General features: G+C 42.7%; 1 protein-coding gene across 1 annotated transcript in view; it reads left to right on the top strand.

Moving 5' to 3' along the window:
- The window catches only part of Elp3 (elongator acetyltransferase complex subunit 3), a 65,603-nt gene that overhangs the window by 28,121 nt on the left and 19,468 nt on the right, over nt 1–18,014 (top strand). Inside the window, exons 8-11 of the mRNA XM_041672933.1 lie at nt 2,421–2,582; nt 4,877–5,003; nt 7,138–7,331; nt 16,020–16,110. Coding sequence (XP_041528867.1) covers nt 2,421–2,582; nt 4,877–5,003; nt 7,138–7,331; nt 16,020–16,110 — 574 coding nt within the window. The remainder of the gene's footprint in view (nt 1–2,420; nt 2,583–4,876; nt 5,004–7,137; nt 7,332–16,019; nt 16,111–18,014) is intronic.

Below are 18,014 nucleotides of genomic sequence, written 5' to 3'. Positions count from 1 at the left end.
TGTAGGTTCAGTGCAGCCCCGCAGCCTTCCTAAGACAACCCTCTGGCTGCATTAAAAAGCAGTAGACCTGGCTCTGTCTCTTAGAAGGAAAAACAGCTCCTCTCTGCCCCAGAATCTAAGAAGTCTAAATCCCAAGAAGGTGAGGTGTTGACTGCAGTACTGAAAGAGAGGCTCTCTGGCTAAGTGGCTGGCTAAATGATAGGGGGTGGGTTATGGAGCAGACCCTGAAATGCTCGGGCTAAGTAGCGTCTTGTCTACACATACGAGCATACAAGAATAGTCCCATAGACATCCTTCCATCTCTTAAACGAGGCAGCAGGTTTACTAAAGTAGCCGACTCCATAGCAACAACAGACACTGCAGCTCATGGAAGATGCCACACTGTTGTTTTTATTGTTCAAATTTGATTCGAATTTCTACTTCATTGCTTTTCAGATAGAAATATAATTCTGAACGGAACTCTAAAATATTGGCCCTTTTGTTTGTTTGGGGTTTTTTGTGGGGGAGGGGAGTGAGACAGGGTTTCCCTGTAGCCCAGGCTGTCCTGGAACTCACTCTGTAGACTAGGCTGGCCTCGAACTCAGAAAGTTCTGCTTTGTGCTGGGATTAAAGACATGCGCCACCACTGGCTTTTTAAAATGTGAATTGTTTCTCATTCTCCACGTTTCCCCAGAAGAAAGACATTTTTGAAATGGAGTTAAGTTTTTGAGCATAACATTTACCTCTGTGTCCTGTGCTGTGTCCTGTGCTGTGTTCTGATTCCCCAGGTGGCAGCGTCGTGCTAGTGGCAGCCTCCTCTGGGCAGGTCCCCCTGCTGCTGTTGCTACCTCTCTGGTTTTTCCCAGTGATGGAGCTGTCACTGAGCCCAGGCTCTCTTGCTGTGGCTTTTGCTCTTGCTCAGGCTGTGCTTTTGAAAAATATCAGTTAATAGGAAGGTTGGTGGCACATGTTAGAATCTTTGAGTTACTCTTTTGAAATAGACTCGAGTGTTCTAGCTTCTGTCTTCATCCATTTATATAATTTGCTTTCTCCACAGTGGTTGGTTAGCTTTTCTTTCTCTTTTTCTCTTTCTTTTTTTCCTTCTGTTTCTTTTAATTCCATATAGTTCCCTGGAGCCCGTGATTGCTATTGGGATCAGGTGAGAACTGTGCCGCTGTGTACTCCTGTCCTCCTATTTGACAGGCACAGGGTTTTGAGATGTTGAGAGAGGACAGAGGAGCCACTGCCCTGTCCTAAACAGCACTTGACAAGCTGTGAGCATTCTTTTCTCATCTTGTCTCTCTCCTCTATGTTTCGGCTGATGTCACGTGATACAAAACACTTCCAGTGTTAGATGAGATTGTACGTACAGCCAGTCCTGCAGCTCAGTGATTATTCACACTCTGAGTAATTATTATAATTTTAAATTAGTCAGTTTTAATTGGCACATAAAAATGAAGAAATGCAACTAAGTTACAAATCATTATGATATCTGCTTTTCAAAACTTCTTTAGAAAGAAGAGGAATAAATAACTGCAAAAAGCTTCCCTTGGTCTTTCCCCCCCGGCCCATGAGAACAGGAGCAGAGAAGAAGGTCACAGTTAGGAGGTTAGAGATGCCAAGACAGGCCTACCTTCAACTCTTAACTTAGATTTTATTCCCTGCGTATCTTGAATAAGATGTCTATTCCCCTTGAGCTTCAGTGTCTTCCTGAGGTAAATGGAGTGATAGGACACCTCTCAGTTGATAGTCAGGGGCCAGTGTTGACCACCGAGACCTCCATCACCGAGTTCCTGCCACTCCACCTCACCAGCCCCCTGACAGATGATTGACCTTGGGCCGGGAGTAAGGCCATTGTCTCAGATAACTTAAATCCAAGGTGGTCCTCACGCTCTCGTATCTAGACTTGATGAGACAAAAACCCTCCCTAATTTTGCACATTCCTGGAAGCTAGACGTTTCACCCGAATGATCCCTGCAGCCCACGCTGCTCCCCTCTTCCCTTTGTTTCTTGTATTTAAAATGGCTCTACGATGCGGTGAGAAATAAGTAATGCAAATGGGTTTTGCTTATGTGAAATCGGTTGCTAGGAAGTGAGAAATAGCTTTTCACAGTGAAATCACTGTTTTCAAGATGATTATGGCTGCAGCTAACTGCGTGTGAATAATAATGACAACGGTAATGACATGAGGATGCTCTATGAAGTGTGGGTACCATTGTTACCATCGTTTTGTAGATGAAGATACTGAGGCCAGAGAGCTTAATAGAATTACTGTGTGCCTGGTGAGGAAATAGCAGAGCTGGGATTTGAACTTACACGATCTGGCTCCAGAGCCCACACACTTAGCTCCTGTCTAATCCTGGAAAGACTAAGAGAAGGCAGACTGGGAAGAAATGACCCCAGACTGTGTCAGGTGTAGTCATTTTAGTTCTGCTCTGCAGGTATTCTGAGAAAAGCCTCACAAAATGTATTGGAATTACGATTGAGACCAGACCTGATTACTGCATGAAGCGGCATCTAAGCGACATGTTGACTTATGGCTGCACGAGGCTGGAGATCGGGGTACAAAGTGTCTATGAAGATGTGGCCAGGGATACCAACAGGTGAGATGGTGGCAGATGGCCAGCACAAGCCTACTCTGTCTGCTGGCTTTTCTCTGTCTCTGTACTCACCTTTCTTCCTTGATCCCAGTCTCAGAGATAAGTATTTGGCTTTTTGATCTCTTCTCCCGTCCATGCTCTTCAGATCATCTGCTTGTGCCTTCATGTTCAGTGTAGTCATTTGACATTCCCTTCTGTCTATCTGGAGAGAGAGGATACACAGGGAAAGTCAAGTGTACGAGAAAATTTATAAATCACTGCCCCCTTGGTGGACGAACAGAGAAATTCAGATTTCAAAGTGGCAGCAACTACCACTGACTCAGAGTGTCAAAGGAGGCTTCAGGAGGAAAATGTGTTGAGTTGTACCAGGAAGTCACTTCACGTGGCCGGGGTTGTGAAGGAGAGTTAAGGAAACTGGTCCATACTTAAAGCAGCCTAGAGGAATGATAGCTCCAGGACTTGGTCCTTTAAATAACAGAGATTGGTTGAATATTTGTAAGCACAGGAAAAAATCTAAATCTAATAGGTATTGTACCTACAAATAGGAGCAAGAGGAACCTGAGCAAATAGGAAAAATCTAATAGGTATTGTACCTACAACTAGGAACACGAGGAACCTGAGCAAATAAGAAAAATCTAATAGGTATTGTACCTACAACTAGGAACACGAGGAACCTGAGAAAATATCTAATAATAGGTATTGTACCTACACATAGGAGCACGAGGAACCTGAGCAGAGCAAGCATGTAGGGACGGTCTCACACAGGAAGGCTGCTGGAGAGTGTAGTGTCACAGGCTATGCCAGGGAAGCTTCCTGAAGAAATGACATGTAAGCTGAGGCCCAGAGGAGACTCGCTGCATGCCCTGAAGGAAAGCTGATTGAGAATGGGAGAACAGGGCAGGCAGAGGCTGGATTATGAAGGGCCCAGGAAGTCAGCCCCCCAAGCTGGGCTTTTAATCAGGAGGCAGGCTGGAAGTTAAGATAGGAGTATGCCTGCATTTAAGTAAGAGCCCTTTTGTTCCAGTATGGGCAATGTTTAAAGGGGGCTGACAAGAGACAGACTTGGCCACAGCTGTTGGAGTAATTTAAGCAGGAAACCATGGAGTCCTGCAAAGCAGTGTGTGTTGTTTGGTGACTGCTAGGAGGAAAGTCCAGGAGCCTTGGAAGGAGAGGTTTCACTGTGGATGCTCTGAAGAAATAAAGGTGTGCTTTAGAGCAGGGCTCACCAGTAGAATGTTCCACTGGGGTCAACTTTTCCATGTGACAGTATAGCTGAGGACATGAATATTTCTTTGTAATTTGATTTTTAGAGCCATATACACATAATTGTGACCATATTATACAGTGGACTTTGAAGTAGAATTATCGAGTGCAGAATTGAAAAGAAAGTCCCAGTCCCATTCCAGAATTTTGGACTTCACTAATAAAAACTAATTAGAAATGAGAGTGGGATATCCAAAAGGAGTATGGTAGAGCTCATAGCTTCTAGATCTTTCTGTGCTAAGTGGGAGCATCTTGGTGGTAGAAGGAATTGTCACAAGGCTTCAATTGTTAGTTACCCCAACTGTCATCAAGGCCTGCTTCCTGCTTGGATGTGGCGGGAAAACAAATGCTAAGAGACTTGATCCAACCCTGTGCCAACAAAACCTTTCTCTGATGGACCCTCTGAACACACTGGTGCAGTCTACTTCATATTGTAGTTTACTCCCCCCTCTACCAATATTTCCTAATCCTAAATGAAATGACACCTCAAGTCAAAGCCCCTTCATGGTTGGTTTTTGGGTTTTGTTGCCCACTGTGTACCCAATCCTGGTATAGAGCCAAGAATAATCTTGAATCCTCCTGCCTCTACCTCCCAAGTACTAGGACTCTCAGTGAGTATCAGCCATGCCTGGCTGCTGTATGGTCCTTGTTTAATGTTGATTCTACAGTAATAAGCAGATTTTACAGCTGGTGCTGAGCCATGTCATCTGAGTGCACAGTGGCCCTTATCCATTTGCTTCCAGTCCTCCGAGCAGTGTCTTAGAAGCGCAGTGGTTACAAGAGCTAGTTCCAGGATAGGCTCCAAAACCACAGAGAAACCCTGTCTCGGAAAAAAAAAAAAAAAAAGAGAGAGAAGCGCAGTGGTTTTCCTCCAGGCCTCCCTATAGCTGTGTAAAAGTGAGTTCTGGGGTTCTGTTCCCAGCCAAGTGACTCTGTCTCATGGATTGTTTTCCTCCTTCTCACCACCTCACCCCCACCCCTGTTAACTTGGTTGTCCATTTATTTGTCTAACCAGTAATGCATTTTCTTCCCAGGGGCCACACTGTGAAGGCAACATGTGAATCATTCCATCTGGCCAAAGATTGTGGTTTCAAAGTGGTAGCTCATATGATGCCTGACCTGCCAAACGTGGGCCTAGAGAGAGACATTGAGCAGTTTATAGTAAGTATTGCCTTGAGCCAGCAGACCCAGATTGCCTCTGTACGCTCCCTGCACCTCTCTGCTCGTGCTTGTTTATTTTTGTGTTTCCATTCTCAAAGCTCTAAAACCTGTTCCAAAATATTAGGAACACAATAAAGAATGGTTACCTACCTCTCCGTTGTCAGATAAAAACTGTGTTTTAATATATTCTGTTCAGGCTTTAAAATGCCTAGACTTGGGGCTGGAGAGATGGCTCAGTGATTAAGAACCTGGATTCTATGCCCAGCACCCACGTGGTAGCTCATAACATCTGTAACTTCAATTCTAGGGATCCAACTCATTCTTCTGGTCTCCCTAGGCACTGGGTATGCATGTGGTACATAGCCATACATGTAGACAAGACACTTTTACACATTAAAAAAGATTTTTTTAAAACTATAAAATGCTTAGGCTTTGGGAACTGAGGTTTATGCACATGTAACACAGGCACACTCACATTTCCATGGAGATATGAAGTAGGCTAAAACATTTATTTCCATATGGTGGCAGGTGGCATAGGTAAGGCACATGGCCTGTCAGCTGGGATGCTGGCTTTTCTGTCCTCATTGTTTTTGGCCAGAATCCTTTAGTCCCATGTCCCTAGAGGGGAAAAAAAAAAAGCTTCTCGGCCAGCACAGGAAGTAGAGACAAGTCCTTCCGTGTGCAAGCATGGATCTAGGGTTCGCTTTTACTCCATGTCTGTTCTAGTCTGCCTAGGACTTTTGATATGTGGGCTTTATGGGACTGTGGTGTGATGAACTGGCCTTCATCACCCTCTTAACTTACAGTTTTCTTCCCTTTCAAACTGTGTGCCAGGCTTCATCTGTTTTCTGTTTTCATATCGTGGTGCCATCCCACATGCCCCCTCATCTCCTTTCTTGTTCATTGTCCTTCTGAGTTTAAAATTCTTTAAAAATGTTTCATCGTGCCTTGTGATTTTAGAGGAGAAAAAGAGAAACCCATGTTTTAAACTCCCATGTTTAATCATGGGTCCAGGACCAATTCAGTCTAGCTTCATCTTTACAGAAAGAACATAGCAGCCCTGTGTTACTTAGAACCAGGAGTCTTCTGATGGCATGTGCTCAGTGTAGATTCAGGTTAGGCAGAGAAGGGCTTGCCTGCATGCTGTTTGTGGGTGTCTAGAATATTTATTAAAGACCTTATAGATCTGTAAAATAGAAATGTTGCAAAGGAAATTGCACAGTTAACAAAAGAACGTCTCTAGGACCACATGGTGCAACAAGAATACAGCATTCAGGAAGGTGACTGTCAATGAGATCTAAACCCTATAGCTACATTATTTGAAAAGCAATGGAAGGTTTGCAAGGGTAGTGCAGCCAAAGATTTTAAAGCGCGATTTAAAATTTATGGGCCAGAGAGCTAGAGTACTGCTGACTGGATAGATCCTGACAGGGGTGCAGGGGTGGAAAGGCCGGGACTGTGAACCCACCTCTGTCCACTACAATGACACACAGTCAAGATTAGCATCAGCACCATGCAAAGTCCTGAAAGGACAAAGCCTGGTATCTCCCTGCTGCCTCCCAGATAAAAGAACAGCAGGTGGGACTGTAGATGGAAGAGATCTATGCCAGAGTAGACGAACCAGGTGAGTGGCTCAGTATCAGTTAACAAACAGACTGTTAGCCCAGGCCAGAAGTGGTGCCAGCTGGACTGAGGACAAAAGTGTGACATCCTGTGCTCAGCCAACTTCCTCTGTAAAGGGCCCTCTTGTAAACACTGTAGAGATTTGTTTTCCCTTTGTTTATATTGTAGGTTTTGAAGGGGCTTAAATTTTTTTCCACAATTTTTCAAAAGTTTGAACAGTCATATATACTATTAAAAATGTTGTCGTCTGGCAGGAAGGAAGGTAGGTAGCCTCTTAATGCTCAGTGTGAGACTGGTGGCAGCCTGGACAAGGCTGTACTGTACAGGAGGGCTGTGTAGTGAAGCACAGATTCGGCTTGTTGAACAGTGACATCTTGTCATCCCCGTGTCCAGTTCTTGACAGAAAGGGTGGGCAGCTCCGGGCCTGCTGCAGGTGGAGAGAAGCTGGTGTGAGCCTTCCCTGTGGGGGACAGAATGAATGGAGGGATAATTTTTGGTTATCTGTCCATAGGAATTTTTTGAGAACCCTGCTTTTCGTCCTGATGGTTTGAAGCTGTACCCTACCCTGGTGATCCGTGGAACTGGGCTGTATGAGCTGTGGAAATCGGGACGATACAGGAGCTATTCTCCCAGTGACCTGGTTGAGTTGGTGGCTCGGATCCTAGCCCTCGTGCCCCCGTGGACTCGTGTGTACCGAGTGCAAAGGTGTGTGTTACTTTTCAGTCTCCAGATAACTGATGCTCTCTAAAGGAGTATTCTGGTTGTATATCACGAGTTTTGAATTCTTTTTTAAATTACAAGTAGATTATCAGGAATGCTGTGAGGAAACTAAGGACGGTATGCCCAGTCCTCTTGCCAGTATTGTATATTTATTCATCATCCATTTGTCCATGAACCAGGAAAGTAAGAACAACTTGAATAGGTCCCTTGGGCAAATTCTGCGGCAATCTAAGCATCAAAGTAAATATATTGAGGGACTGAGAGATGGGTCAGTCATTAAAGTACTTACCATGCAAGCATGAGGACCTAACTGTCGTCCCCAGAACCCAAATAAAGTCTAGCACAGTCACATATGACTGTAATCCCAGGACTGGGGAGAGAGGCAGGCAGGCAGGCCCTGGGGGCTCTGTGGCCAGCCAGCCTAGCTTACTTGGTGAATTTCAGACCACAGAGAGTCTATCTCAAAAGGATGTGGACAGCACCTGAGGAACCACACCAGCAGTTCTCTGGCCTCCATGTGCATGTGCACGCAGTATATACATATGTGTGTTAATAAATTATAACCAAATGAATAAGGTACGAGTCCTTTGATTTATTCTGCTAATCTTAATTAGGTCAGTAATTTGTGTGCCTCAAAAGCATAGTATCAGCAGTGTTCATTACATATAGATTCTGTATTTGCAAATTTGCCTACTAGAAAATTGTGTGACTCAGACTCTATCCTTGCAACACATTTGCCATAAATCATTCTCAGAATAGGGAACAATTTGGGTCATTCATGTACACACTCTTAGCCAAGGTCAGAACAGTGCCTCTCTGCCTCTTTCCAGCCATCACACTGTAAACAAGGTGTTTTTTTTTTTTTTTGCACTCTGCTTAATGCTACATTTTTCAGATTTTTGTGAGCTAGTTACGAATTGGCTCTTTAAAATGACCTCCAAACACAGTGCTCAAGTGCTGCCTGTTGCTTTTAAGTGCTGGGAGGCTGTGAAGTGGCTTACAGAGGGAATAGCGGGTGCTGGGGAACCTTTATTGAGAAGGCCCAAGAGGGACTTGTTGGCCGTGAGTTCAGTGTGAATCAATCAACTATATATATTAAATAAGATGTCTTTAAACAGAAATGCAGAGGACAGGCACTTACTTATTGATGGTTGACCAAAAAAAAAAAAAAAAGTGGCGTGAAAGGCTCATAGGAACCTCGCCCCGTGTGCTCTGTAGGAGCAGTGGGTCTGGTTCACTTCTTCCATGGTGGTGGAGACTGAGAGAATGGAATACCTACTGACTGCCTACCTACCAAAGAGCACGGGAGAAGCCTGACCATTATCCAAAACCGACGAAATGAGCTGTGTGCCATGTGCTAGGGCCAATTAAAACCACAGCCCAGTGTCTGTGCCTGAGTCTAATCATGAGCCAGTATCACACAACCCAAGTAGGTGCACATTCTAGAAAATAACCAGCTTCGTCTTTCAGAGTATCAGGGTCAGGGAGTTAGCTCTGTTTGATGGAGACTGAAGAAACGTGACCGCTAAATACAAGATGGAAACTGGGCCCTTTTGCTTGAAGGACATTGCTAAGATGCTAGTGCAACTCTGTTGGGGTCAAAGAGCAACAGCAGAGTGTGTGTTGGGGGCAGTTTTGTGGTTGTGGTAGAAATGTCTGAGTATCCCAGTCTTGCCACGTCTTACTTCTTCCTCTCCGGCAGGTCAGGAACTATAGTTATCTGAACTTCTTCTGTGACTTAGGCATTGTTTCCCAGATGTTAACTAGTACAGCAGGAAAGAAGGACATGGCAAGAGCAGTAGCAGAGGCCAGAACAAGAGTCCATGTGTCTGTCTGCACCACCCAGTCACAGAGGAGGCCAGTTCCACTCCCACCCACCCCTGAGAACCAGGGTCTTCTAATGGAAGGAGCTGACGATAAAGCCTCCTGTTGTCTTTCTCCTGGGTCAGGGCAGCAGAGACACTTGGGTAATGTGAAAAGCTTCATTTCAGGTACCATAGGAAATGACATCACTGACCATTATCCTGCCTGCACCAACTGAGACAATAAGGATTTAGGGGGTGACAGCAGCCCCCATCTTTGAAGTATCTGAGGGAGAAGGACCATCTAGTGTGCAGCCCTCTGCCTTTGAGGGACACCATCTGCCTCATAACTGCAGGGGATGGAGAGGTCTCCTGAAGGTGTAGAGTCATGATGCCCTTGAGTCCAAGGACAGCTGTTTGAGGAGACCAAGAGTCCAAGCAGCACTTGCCTGGTGAAGCACCACCTTGTTCCCAGAGTGGGGTCAAGTTTCCATGCTTTAGGGCTGGTGATTCTCCAAAGTTTGAAAATAATCTTTTGCTGGTTTAATTCAAAGACAGTATTTTTTTATAATACTTTCCATTTTTTTAATTATTTTTTATTTTGAACTCTTTATAACTATGATACTTATTATACAAGTTTTCATCCATAAAGATTTTGGTTTGTGTAGCTTACTATGGACTAATTAGTCCAGTAAAACATTGATTTTGGTAAACATGGGTAGAAATTCTTCAAGATATTTTGGTTTTATGTTTTTAGTTAGATATTATTGCTGAAATGTTAATGTGACTATTTGCATGGAAATTCATGTTTGAGATTTTCCTATTTGGCTTTTTTTTTATATCTTTGTGTGTATATGTGTGGTTTCTACATATACGGAGGTCAAAGGACAACTTTCAGGAGTGTGTGTGTGTGTGTAGTATACACACATATGTCATTGAGAGGATACGGAGGACAGAGGGCAGGTTTCAGGAGTCAGTTCTCTTTCCACCATGGATTCTAGGAATCACACTCAAATCATCAGGCACTTCTGCCTGCCCAGCCTTCTCACCATTCTGCTATTTGGTTTGTGCCCATTTTTATTTCCAGATAGTCTATGTATATTTGGTTTTCGATGTCTCTTGTGTTCTACGTCCGTGGCCTCAACCCCAGATAATAACTTCCCAGGGAAAAGCTACAGTGAGCACACGAACACTTTACTCCTCCTGTTCTTCATAACAGCAGTGTAGCAGTGACTCTCCAGTGTTTATCTTATGCCAGATGTGATAGGTCATCTGGAGATGATTGAAAGCATATGTATATGGCATCATCTTCGTGGAAACAAGCATTTTGGGATCCTAGAATACTGAGGAATGCTGTACTGCACTTAAAAATTACTCCAATTTAATATAGACTGTAAGTTCCCATTTGTCCTCAATAGTCATTGGAAATTTAGCCTCTACTTGTGCAATACTGAGGTAGTGTGTAAGATTGCATATGGTGGTCCATGTTTACACGGTGTGGTTTTTGATGTCAGGTCAGTGCTTCATACCTTGCTTTGCAGTCACGTGATGTTTTCCTTTGGCTCCAGCAAGGTATGATATATTAACTCTCCAAATGTTTAATGCCTACATAGCTAGCCATACAGTACTCTGTCCACACAAATATGATAATGTTTTAGAACCTACAACTCCTTCATCACATGTGTTAACAATGAGCTTACACTGTTTACAGAAACATCTTTGTTTGATGAGTATTCATCTTTACAGAGAACTGGTAAATATGACAGTGTTTACATGAAATATGCAGATACAGAGAACCAAACACCACATTATCTCACTAGTGTGTGGATCTAAGCAAACTGATCCACACAAGTATGAAGTAGAGCCAGGCGGGTGCTCATTAGGTCTTCATTCATCAATTGAAACACAGTTGCAGTTAAGTGTGAGGTGTGGCTCCTCTGTTGATGGAGTAGGAAGGCAAATGCTGGAAAGTTGCATGTCAAGGAAAGGAGACTGAAATGTAGCCCAGCAGTATAATATCTGCCTGCAAGTGGGCCCAGGGTTCAATCCTAGCCCCTGTCCCTTCCCTAAAGGCAATTAGGATAAGAAAGAATTCTGAGTATTCTTATCATAGGAAATTGATACTTTGGGGGTGGGGATAGATGTACTAAATAATGCAATAAACTTTCTATAATAAATTGAAATATCAGAGTATCACACTGGGGCCTGTTTATATATAGATATTAAAAGCTTAGATATAGTTAATTAAAAGCGTTCAAATATAAATAAGATAATATCGTCTTTAGGGCTATACTTTAATGGCAGCATAATAGTCTTATGTCTGTTTGTCTTATGTAGCAATTGGTCCTTTCATTAGGTAGACATTTAGACTGTTTCCAGGCTGTCTTAGTTGCTTTCTTGTTGCTGAGATTAAAAAAATAAATTGAGGGGGCTGGAGAGATGGCTCAGTGGTTAAGAGCATTGCCTGCTCTTCCAAAGGTCCTGAGTTCAATTCCCAGCAACCACATGGTGGCTCACAACCATCTGTAAAGAGGTCTGGCGCTCTTCTCTGGCATGTGGGCATACATGGAGGCAAAATGCTATATACATAATAAATAAATATTTAAAAAAATAAATAAATAAATTGGAAAAAAAAACTTGAAAAAAAGTCGTGTTTTGCTCACAGGCTACAGTGTGACATGTCAAGGAAGTCACAGCAGTAGGAGTTTGGGGCAGCACAGAAAGTGACAACCCTTTGTGCTCCTCTCACTTTCTCAGAACCCTTTCCACAGCACAGGATCTCACCCCAGGGAGTGGTGCCACCCACAGTGGGCGGGTACTCCTACCTCCATTTCCCTAATCAGGATACTCTCCCACGGGCAACACGGGCATCCCCAGAGGCCTGTCTCCAAGTGGTTTTAGAGCTCATCAAATTGTCACTTGATATTAACCATTACTCAGGTCTTTCTTCATCCCTAGCCCCTACCTCCTTTTGAGACAGAACCTCTCTATGTGCTTCTCAAGGGCTGTGATTAAAGGTACGTCCACCATGCCTAGCCCCCTTTAATTATTATCCTAGTCTCCATTATAGCTAAAATCGGTATGTATCAAAATTTTATTTTTTATAGTAGAATAATCTATGGAAAGAATTACATTATGGTATTGGATCTATGTATTTTTCATCATTATTTTAATACTTTAAGTCTTTTTTGAAAAAAGAACTATAAATGGGATGGGGTTTGCTGTGTATATGAATACAATTAATAAGTGTTTCTAAAGATTATGCTAATTATTATAAATCATTTCTGTTTTATCTCGTCTTCTATAACATTGCATGCCTATAACTTTTTACATTGAGGGTATGATTTGCATTTCCCATTAGTGGGGATTAGCTCTTGCCTTGTATCTGATTATTGTTTATGTTCTTACATGACTTGCTTGTGTCCAATTTACAAGTCATGGGGTCCAGAGGGGGGGGGGAGTGCTTTTTATAGAGAAAATCCCCCAAAAGGAATTCATAAATGTTCACTCACATTGAATCCTCCTACCTGGACAAATAGGAAGCTGGGGAACTGACAGTTCCTGCCAGAATGGGGCACTTGAGCATCAGAACATCAGACAGCAACATTCTTGGTGTGAAATAGCATTGAGTGTGTTTAAAACCCTGAAGCTTCATTTCAAGGAGTATTAAAATTTATACTCAGTCTGAGGTAGAATTTGTTATATCTGATCCTCAAGAAAGAAACTTGTATCAAGATCTGGATGATAAAACTTTAAATGAAAATGTAAATGAGCAACGTAAACCTATTACAAAGGTGCAGAGAAGGGACTGGAGAGATGGCTCAGCCATTAAGCACAAGAACTGCTATTGCAGCTAACCAGAGTTCTCATACCAACACTCACACATCTCACAGCTGCCTGTAACTCCAGCTCCAGGGAGTCTGACACCCTATTCTGGCCTCCATGGGCAGCTGTACTCGTGTGCACACAGCAACACAAACATACACACAATCAAGTGTATTAAAGGTACAGAAGGAAGGCTAGGTGTTGAGCAGTGTCAAGTGGCTGTGACAAGTGGTGTTTTGTTCAAGCTCATTTCTTCTAGCTTCAGTCTTAAAGTATTAGGCTAGTTCTGCAGGTCAGAAACCTGCTGCTGGTCCAGGCACATCTAAAAGCACCTCACTGTAATATGGAGGCTGGTGGTCAGGCTTCTAGAAAGAAGCCTGGTGACCACAAAAGCCTCCTCCTGAGGCATTCTATACCTTTGTTTTTGTTTGAAATCAAAGCCAAGGGAAGTCACGGCTGTCTTTTCTGTCCTGGCCCTTTAGCAGTTCAGTTGTTTCCATGTCATTCCACCTCATAACATCTGCCTGCCACAGCTGCCTAGCAAAGGTGAACCTTTCAGGTTGACACGGTGAAAGAGTTAGAGACTGTGTTTTAGGCGGGTCTCTAGAGAGGAGAAAATGCAGTGAAAGCACCGTATTTCAGGGTTTCCTTCTGCTTGTCAGTCTTCCTAATTGATTACTTGATGTTTCCATTGGTTATTGTTTCCTATACCTGCCCCCTTGCCTGCTCCTAACTGTCTCATACTTTTTAGCTTTCTGACAGTTGGGTTAGGAGCATCTTCCTGGGTGTTTTTATAAAGTACATCCTGCTGGAAGGTTCTGTATTCTAGCCCCGAGGAGTGTAGTCAGTGATTAAGTAAAATTCTGTCCAGGCACATGATGGGCTCTGCATTAGATCGCTGCTGCCCCTAGGCTATTTGACAGCTGTCTGCCTCGATATGATATTAAATCACTATGAGGCGTCAGGCTAGGAATACCAATTTGCAACCAAAGCTTGCTTCTGATGCATGAGAAATTTCAGGCAGGAACAGCCATTAACATGGCTTGGGAAGGTTTTTGATGAGCAAATTGTAAATATTAGCACCTCTAAGCTTGAAATATTATCCGTTGAGCCAGTATTCGCACGGGTGATGTCTCTTCATGCCAGGAAAGAGACTAGATTAAATTACTTAGAGAAACCTAAAAGAATTTAAACTCCTACCTCGATGCAGCAGCAAGGTCAACCATTTATAGCAGCCCGGCCCAGGTTGTAACCCAGTCTGAGTGTGGAGCTGGGATCCATCGTACACTGCTCTGCATGCAGAAGATGCTTGGCCAGTGTAGAAATGTGTTCCACATTCCAGTGAAGGATCCTATCTCTGAGAATTGTAGTTGCACATTTCTGTTCCTTAATAACTGAGAGCTTCCATCTGCTGTGCTCCAGGCATGTCACTACCAAAGACCATTAAAGCCGTGCTTCATTTTTATAGTGACAGACGTCAACTTCGGACTTTTATGAACTGGTAGCATTCCTGGAAGTTTACTATGGTAATAGGCATCTACAAGAACATGCAGCCTATGCAGTCTCACAGGCCCAACACCTGGCTTGCTACCCCTGTCACCATCTTGAAATTGTTAATAATTTTATAATAAGAGGCTACATGTTCTCACTTTGTGCTAGGTCCTACGAATTATAGAGCAGCCTCCTGGTATATGTACTGTAGTTATTTTAGCACACACACACACACAAAGCAAGGTTATGCTCTAATCAGTTGAATTAGCCCTAGCTCTGCATTTCCTCGGGGCAGTTACCCTAGCTTTGTCTAGTTCATTGTTCATAGCAACCGTGTAGGACATAACTACCATAAATAACAAGACACAAGATGTGTTTGTCCCTCTGCTGATCCTCTCAGGTTAATTTCAGAATATGTATAACAAGGGTTTGGAAGTATATTTTAAGTTTTAAAATATTTAGTGTGTTCATATAATGACTGTTATATATTCTACACACTTACAAGTTGCTATAAAATATTTCAGTGTTAGAGAGGAGCACTTAGAAGATTTTATATTTGGCTTATGTAATATAAGCAGAAAGATTTTAAGCAAAAGTATGTATTCCTTGCTAAGTAATATTTACTTTCAAAACTTTTGCGTGATTCTTTTTTCTGATTACCAACTTTGAAGTATATACTGAATTTAAGAGACTAAAATGCTAAAGTTAAAAATCATTTTACTAAAAACTGTACATAAACGATATATGCTAACGAGTTAGTCAAAAACAAAACCAGTCTTTTACGTCCCTTTGGGCCTCCTGGTATGTTTCTGTAGTACCTTCATGGAACCCTCTGGATTTCAGAGCCTGACAGATCTGTGAAATGCTTCTTCGTGCTCATTGATCAGCTTTCTGGAGCTCGTACAACACAACACCTAACTCCAGCTTCTGATTGGCATCTCCTTAATGTCTGGCACTCTGCTATACCAATGCAGAAGCTAAATCTCATTTCCTCAACCTTAGGCAAGATCTTATTCCCCTAAAGCAGAGTCCCTTCTGGTTTAGAGTTGGGGAAAACTGGGGAAGGTCTGTGAGCGGTTAGAGCGGAAACCAGGCTTTTGACCTTGGTGAGTTTCAGGTTCTGTGTGGGAGGGAAAGTGTTTGCAAAATGGTACATGAATCAGAAATGTTATTTCTCTCCAGTAGGTTGAGGGTTGTTGCTTTTCATTCTTGTTTTGTTTAGTACAGGTGTCTATGAACCCCAGGTCCTTCCCAATGGCTCCCAGGCATTTGGGCAGATACTATGCTCTGTTCTCTAATGTGATTTCCATTAGATGTGTTTCACCAACCCTCTCAGAGGTGGGTGGAATCAGCTTTGAAGATGGGAAAGCTGGGGTATAAGGATGCTCTCAGCCTTGCTCCCTCTCCTCCTCAGGATGCTCTGCCTCTGCTTTCTGCTCCATGGCTTTGCGGATTTTCATTATTTTTCATTTTCAAATTTCCCTGCCATACTGCTGTGGAGAGTGGTTTATATTTTCCACAATTGATGGTTTGTTGTTTTGTTTTTCTCCTTCAGAGACATTCCGATGCCCCTCGTCAGCTCAGGAGTGGAACATGGCAACCTGCGAGAGCTGGCATTTGCAAGAATGAAAGACCTTGGAATACAGGTATGAGTAAATGTGACTGCCAGGGATACTGCAAAGAAAAATCTCATCATATGTATCTCCAAGGCTGTCACTCTCATGCATTGCTGGTACCAGTTGGGTCAGAAAGCTTATCTATGTTACAGGTGTTCTGTGTAGCGTATAGAAGCTGAAGTGAGTGGTGACCAAGGCTGCCGCTGTGTCTCTGTCCACTTCTGACTTCTGTGACCTGTTGGCTTTATATTTACTAAGCAGCTTCTCTCTCTTGACTCTAAAAGAATTAAGGAAGGTGTTAATTTGACAGTCTCTAGGGGTAGTAGTGAGTTTGAAATGAAGCATCCTAGGAACTTCTTAGGGCTTCTAAAGAGATAAGCCAGGAGTGGTGCCTGGCCAAGGGCACCAGGGGTTAGGCTGTGCCATCAGAATGCAGTGCCATTGGTTGGGGGAGGGGGAGGGGATCTGTTGACTGTTTGTATTCAAGCATAGACCATGCTTTCAGAGAAATGGTTCCAAGGACAGCACACCACACATTTGTGCGCTTGCCCATGACTTATTTTATGCTTACTCAAATTATCATGGAGGAAAAAAATTTAGAACATTGTCCAGAAGAGAATTTTTTTTACTATTATTGGTTTATTCAACACAAAATAGTATAATAATTAATTAATTGAGTGTAATTAATTAAATGTGAAGTTTTCAGTTTTAGAAATAAGCAAGTGCATGTCGGCATATTAGCAGCACCACATGGAGGGCTGACTACTAGCAGTCTCCCTATCTGTTGGTCTTCTTTAGCCTTGCTCTACCTAACCCTTGATAGGATCTGCTAAGTGATCCGGGAGTGACTCTAAAAACCAATTCCCATAGGTAATGTTCTTACCAGAAAATACTTGTCTCTGCCTTATAGAAAACAAACAGACAAAACCATGCCCTAGGAAAGAACAAGAAATATAAGCAGCAGGTACCTGTTGACTGGCAGGTAACTCAGTTACACACACAGTCTCCTGTATAGAGCTGGGCTGGAAGATAGAATCTGCTCTTAGTAGATAAGCTGCAGATCTGGTGGCCACATCAACAGAGTGTCCTTCTGGGCAAGTTTCCCAAAGCATCGAAATACCTTTGTTTTTGCAAAACTGAATACTGAGCGCTTATAGAAGCATTGTTAATACAATTGCTTGAATGATATTGTCAGATTTTCTAGCACAATCCTCTCACACTAGTAGAAAGTATTAGAATCCTGGAAATATATTTATGGTTTATTCTGTAGGGGAAGAATATGCTATAGGACATACCATTGGATAATGCAAGATTTTGTAATGATGTGTCAGGCTGTATAGGATGTACACTGGGTTGAGTAGGAGTGAGGATTGTTACAGGTCTTGGCCATGCAGACTAAGCATTGTATTGGCATCGTCTCCTGGAAGCTGTGCACACCCAGGGGATGTCCAAGAGCCATCCGTAGTTCAGGTTCAACTTGTGTCATATACTTGACTCTAGCTTCTTTCTACATCTTCCCTTCCTTCCCAATTCCTGTTCTTTCTTCCACAATGCCTTTCTTTGAAGGGAAACATACCTTTAATATGCATCTTTTTGCATATCTAAAATGATACGGTATTGAAAATATTAATGTCATCCCGAAGGAAGGTTTTACAAATTTAAGAATTTGTTTTTGCTCTTCTGTGATCATATTTTAGGACTATATTTTCAATCATATTTTGGGGTTGTGTTTTTCAAACAGTTACATCTCTTGGACAAAACTATTTTCTAACTGTCTGACTTAATGTTCTTTATTCCCCCAAGATAATATGTGGTCTCTTTGAATTCTGAATTCATTTTAAAAGGAAAACTATACAACTTCATAAATTCCCATTCTCAAATTCAGTAGAGATGGCTTTTCTAAGGTTTCATCCTTTGTTTCAGTGTAAGTTATG

The sequence above is a fragment of the Microtus oregoni genome, unplaced genomic scaffold, assembly GCF_018167655.1.
Source record: "Microtus oregoni isolate MIOR12 unplaced genomic scaffold, Mior012 000001F_ref0000356, whole genome shotgun sequence".
Lineage (NCBI taxonomy): Eukaryota > Metazoa > Chordata > Mammalia > Rodentia > Cricetidae > Microtus > Microtus oregoni.
This window is presented reverse-complemented; position numbering and strand designations above follow the sequence as displayed.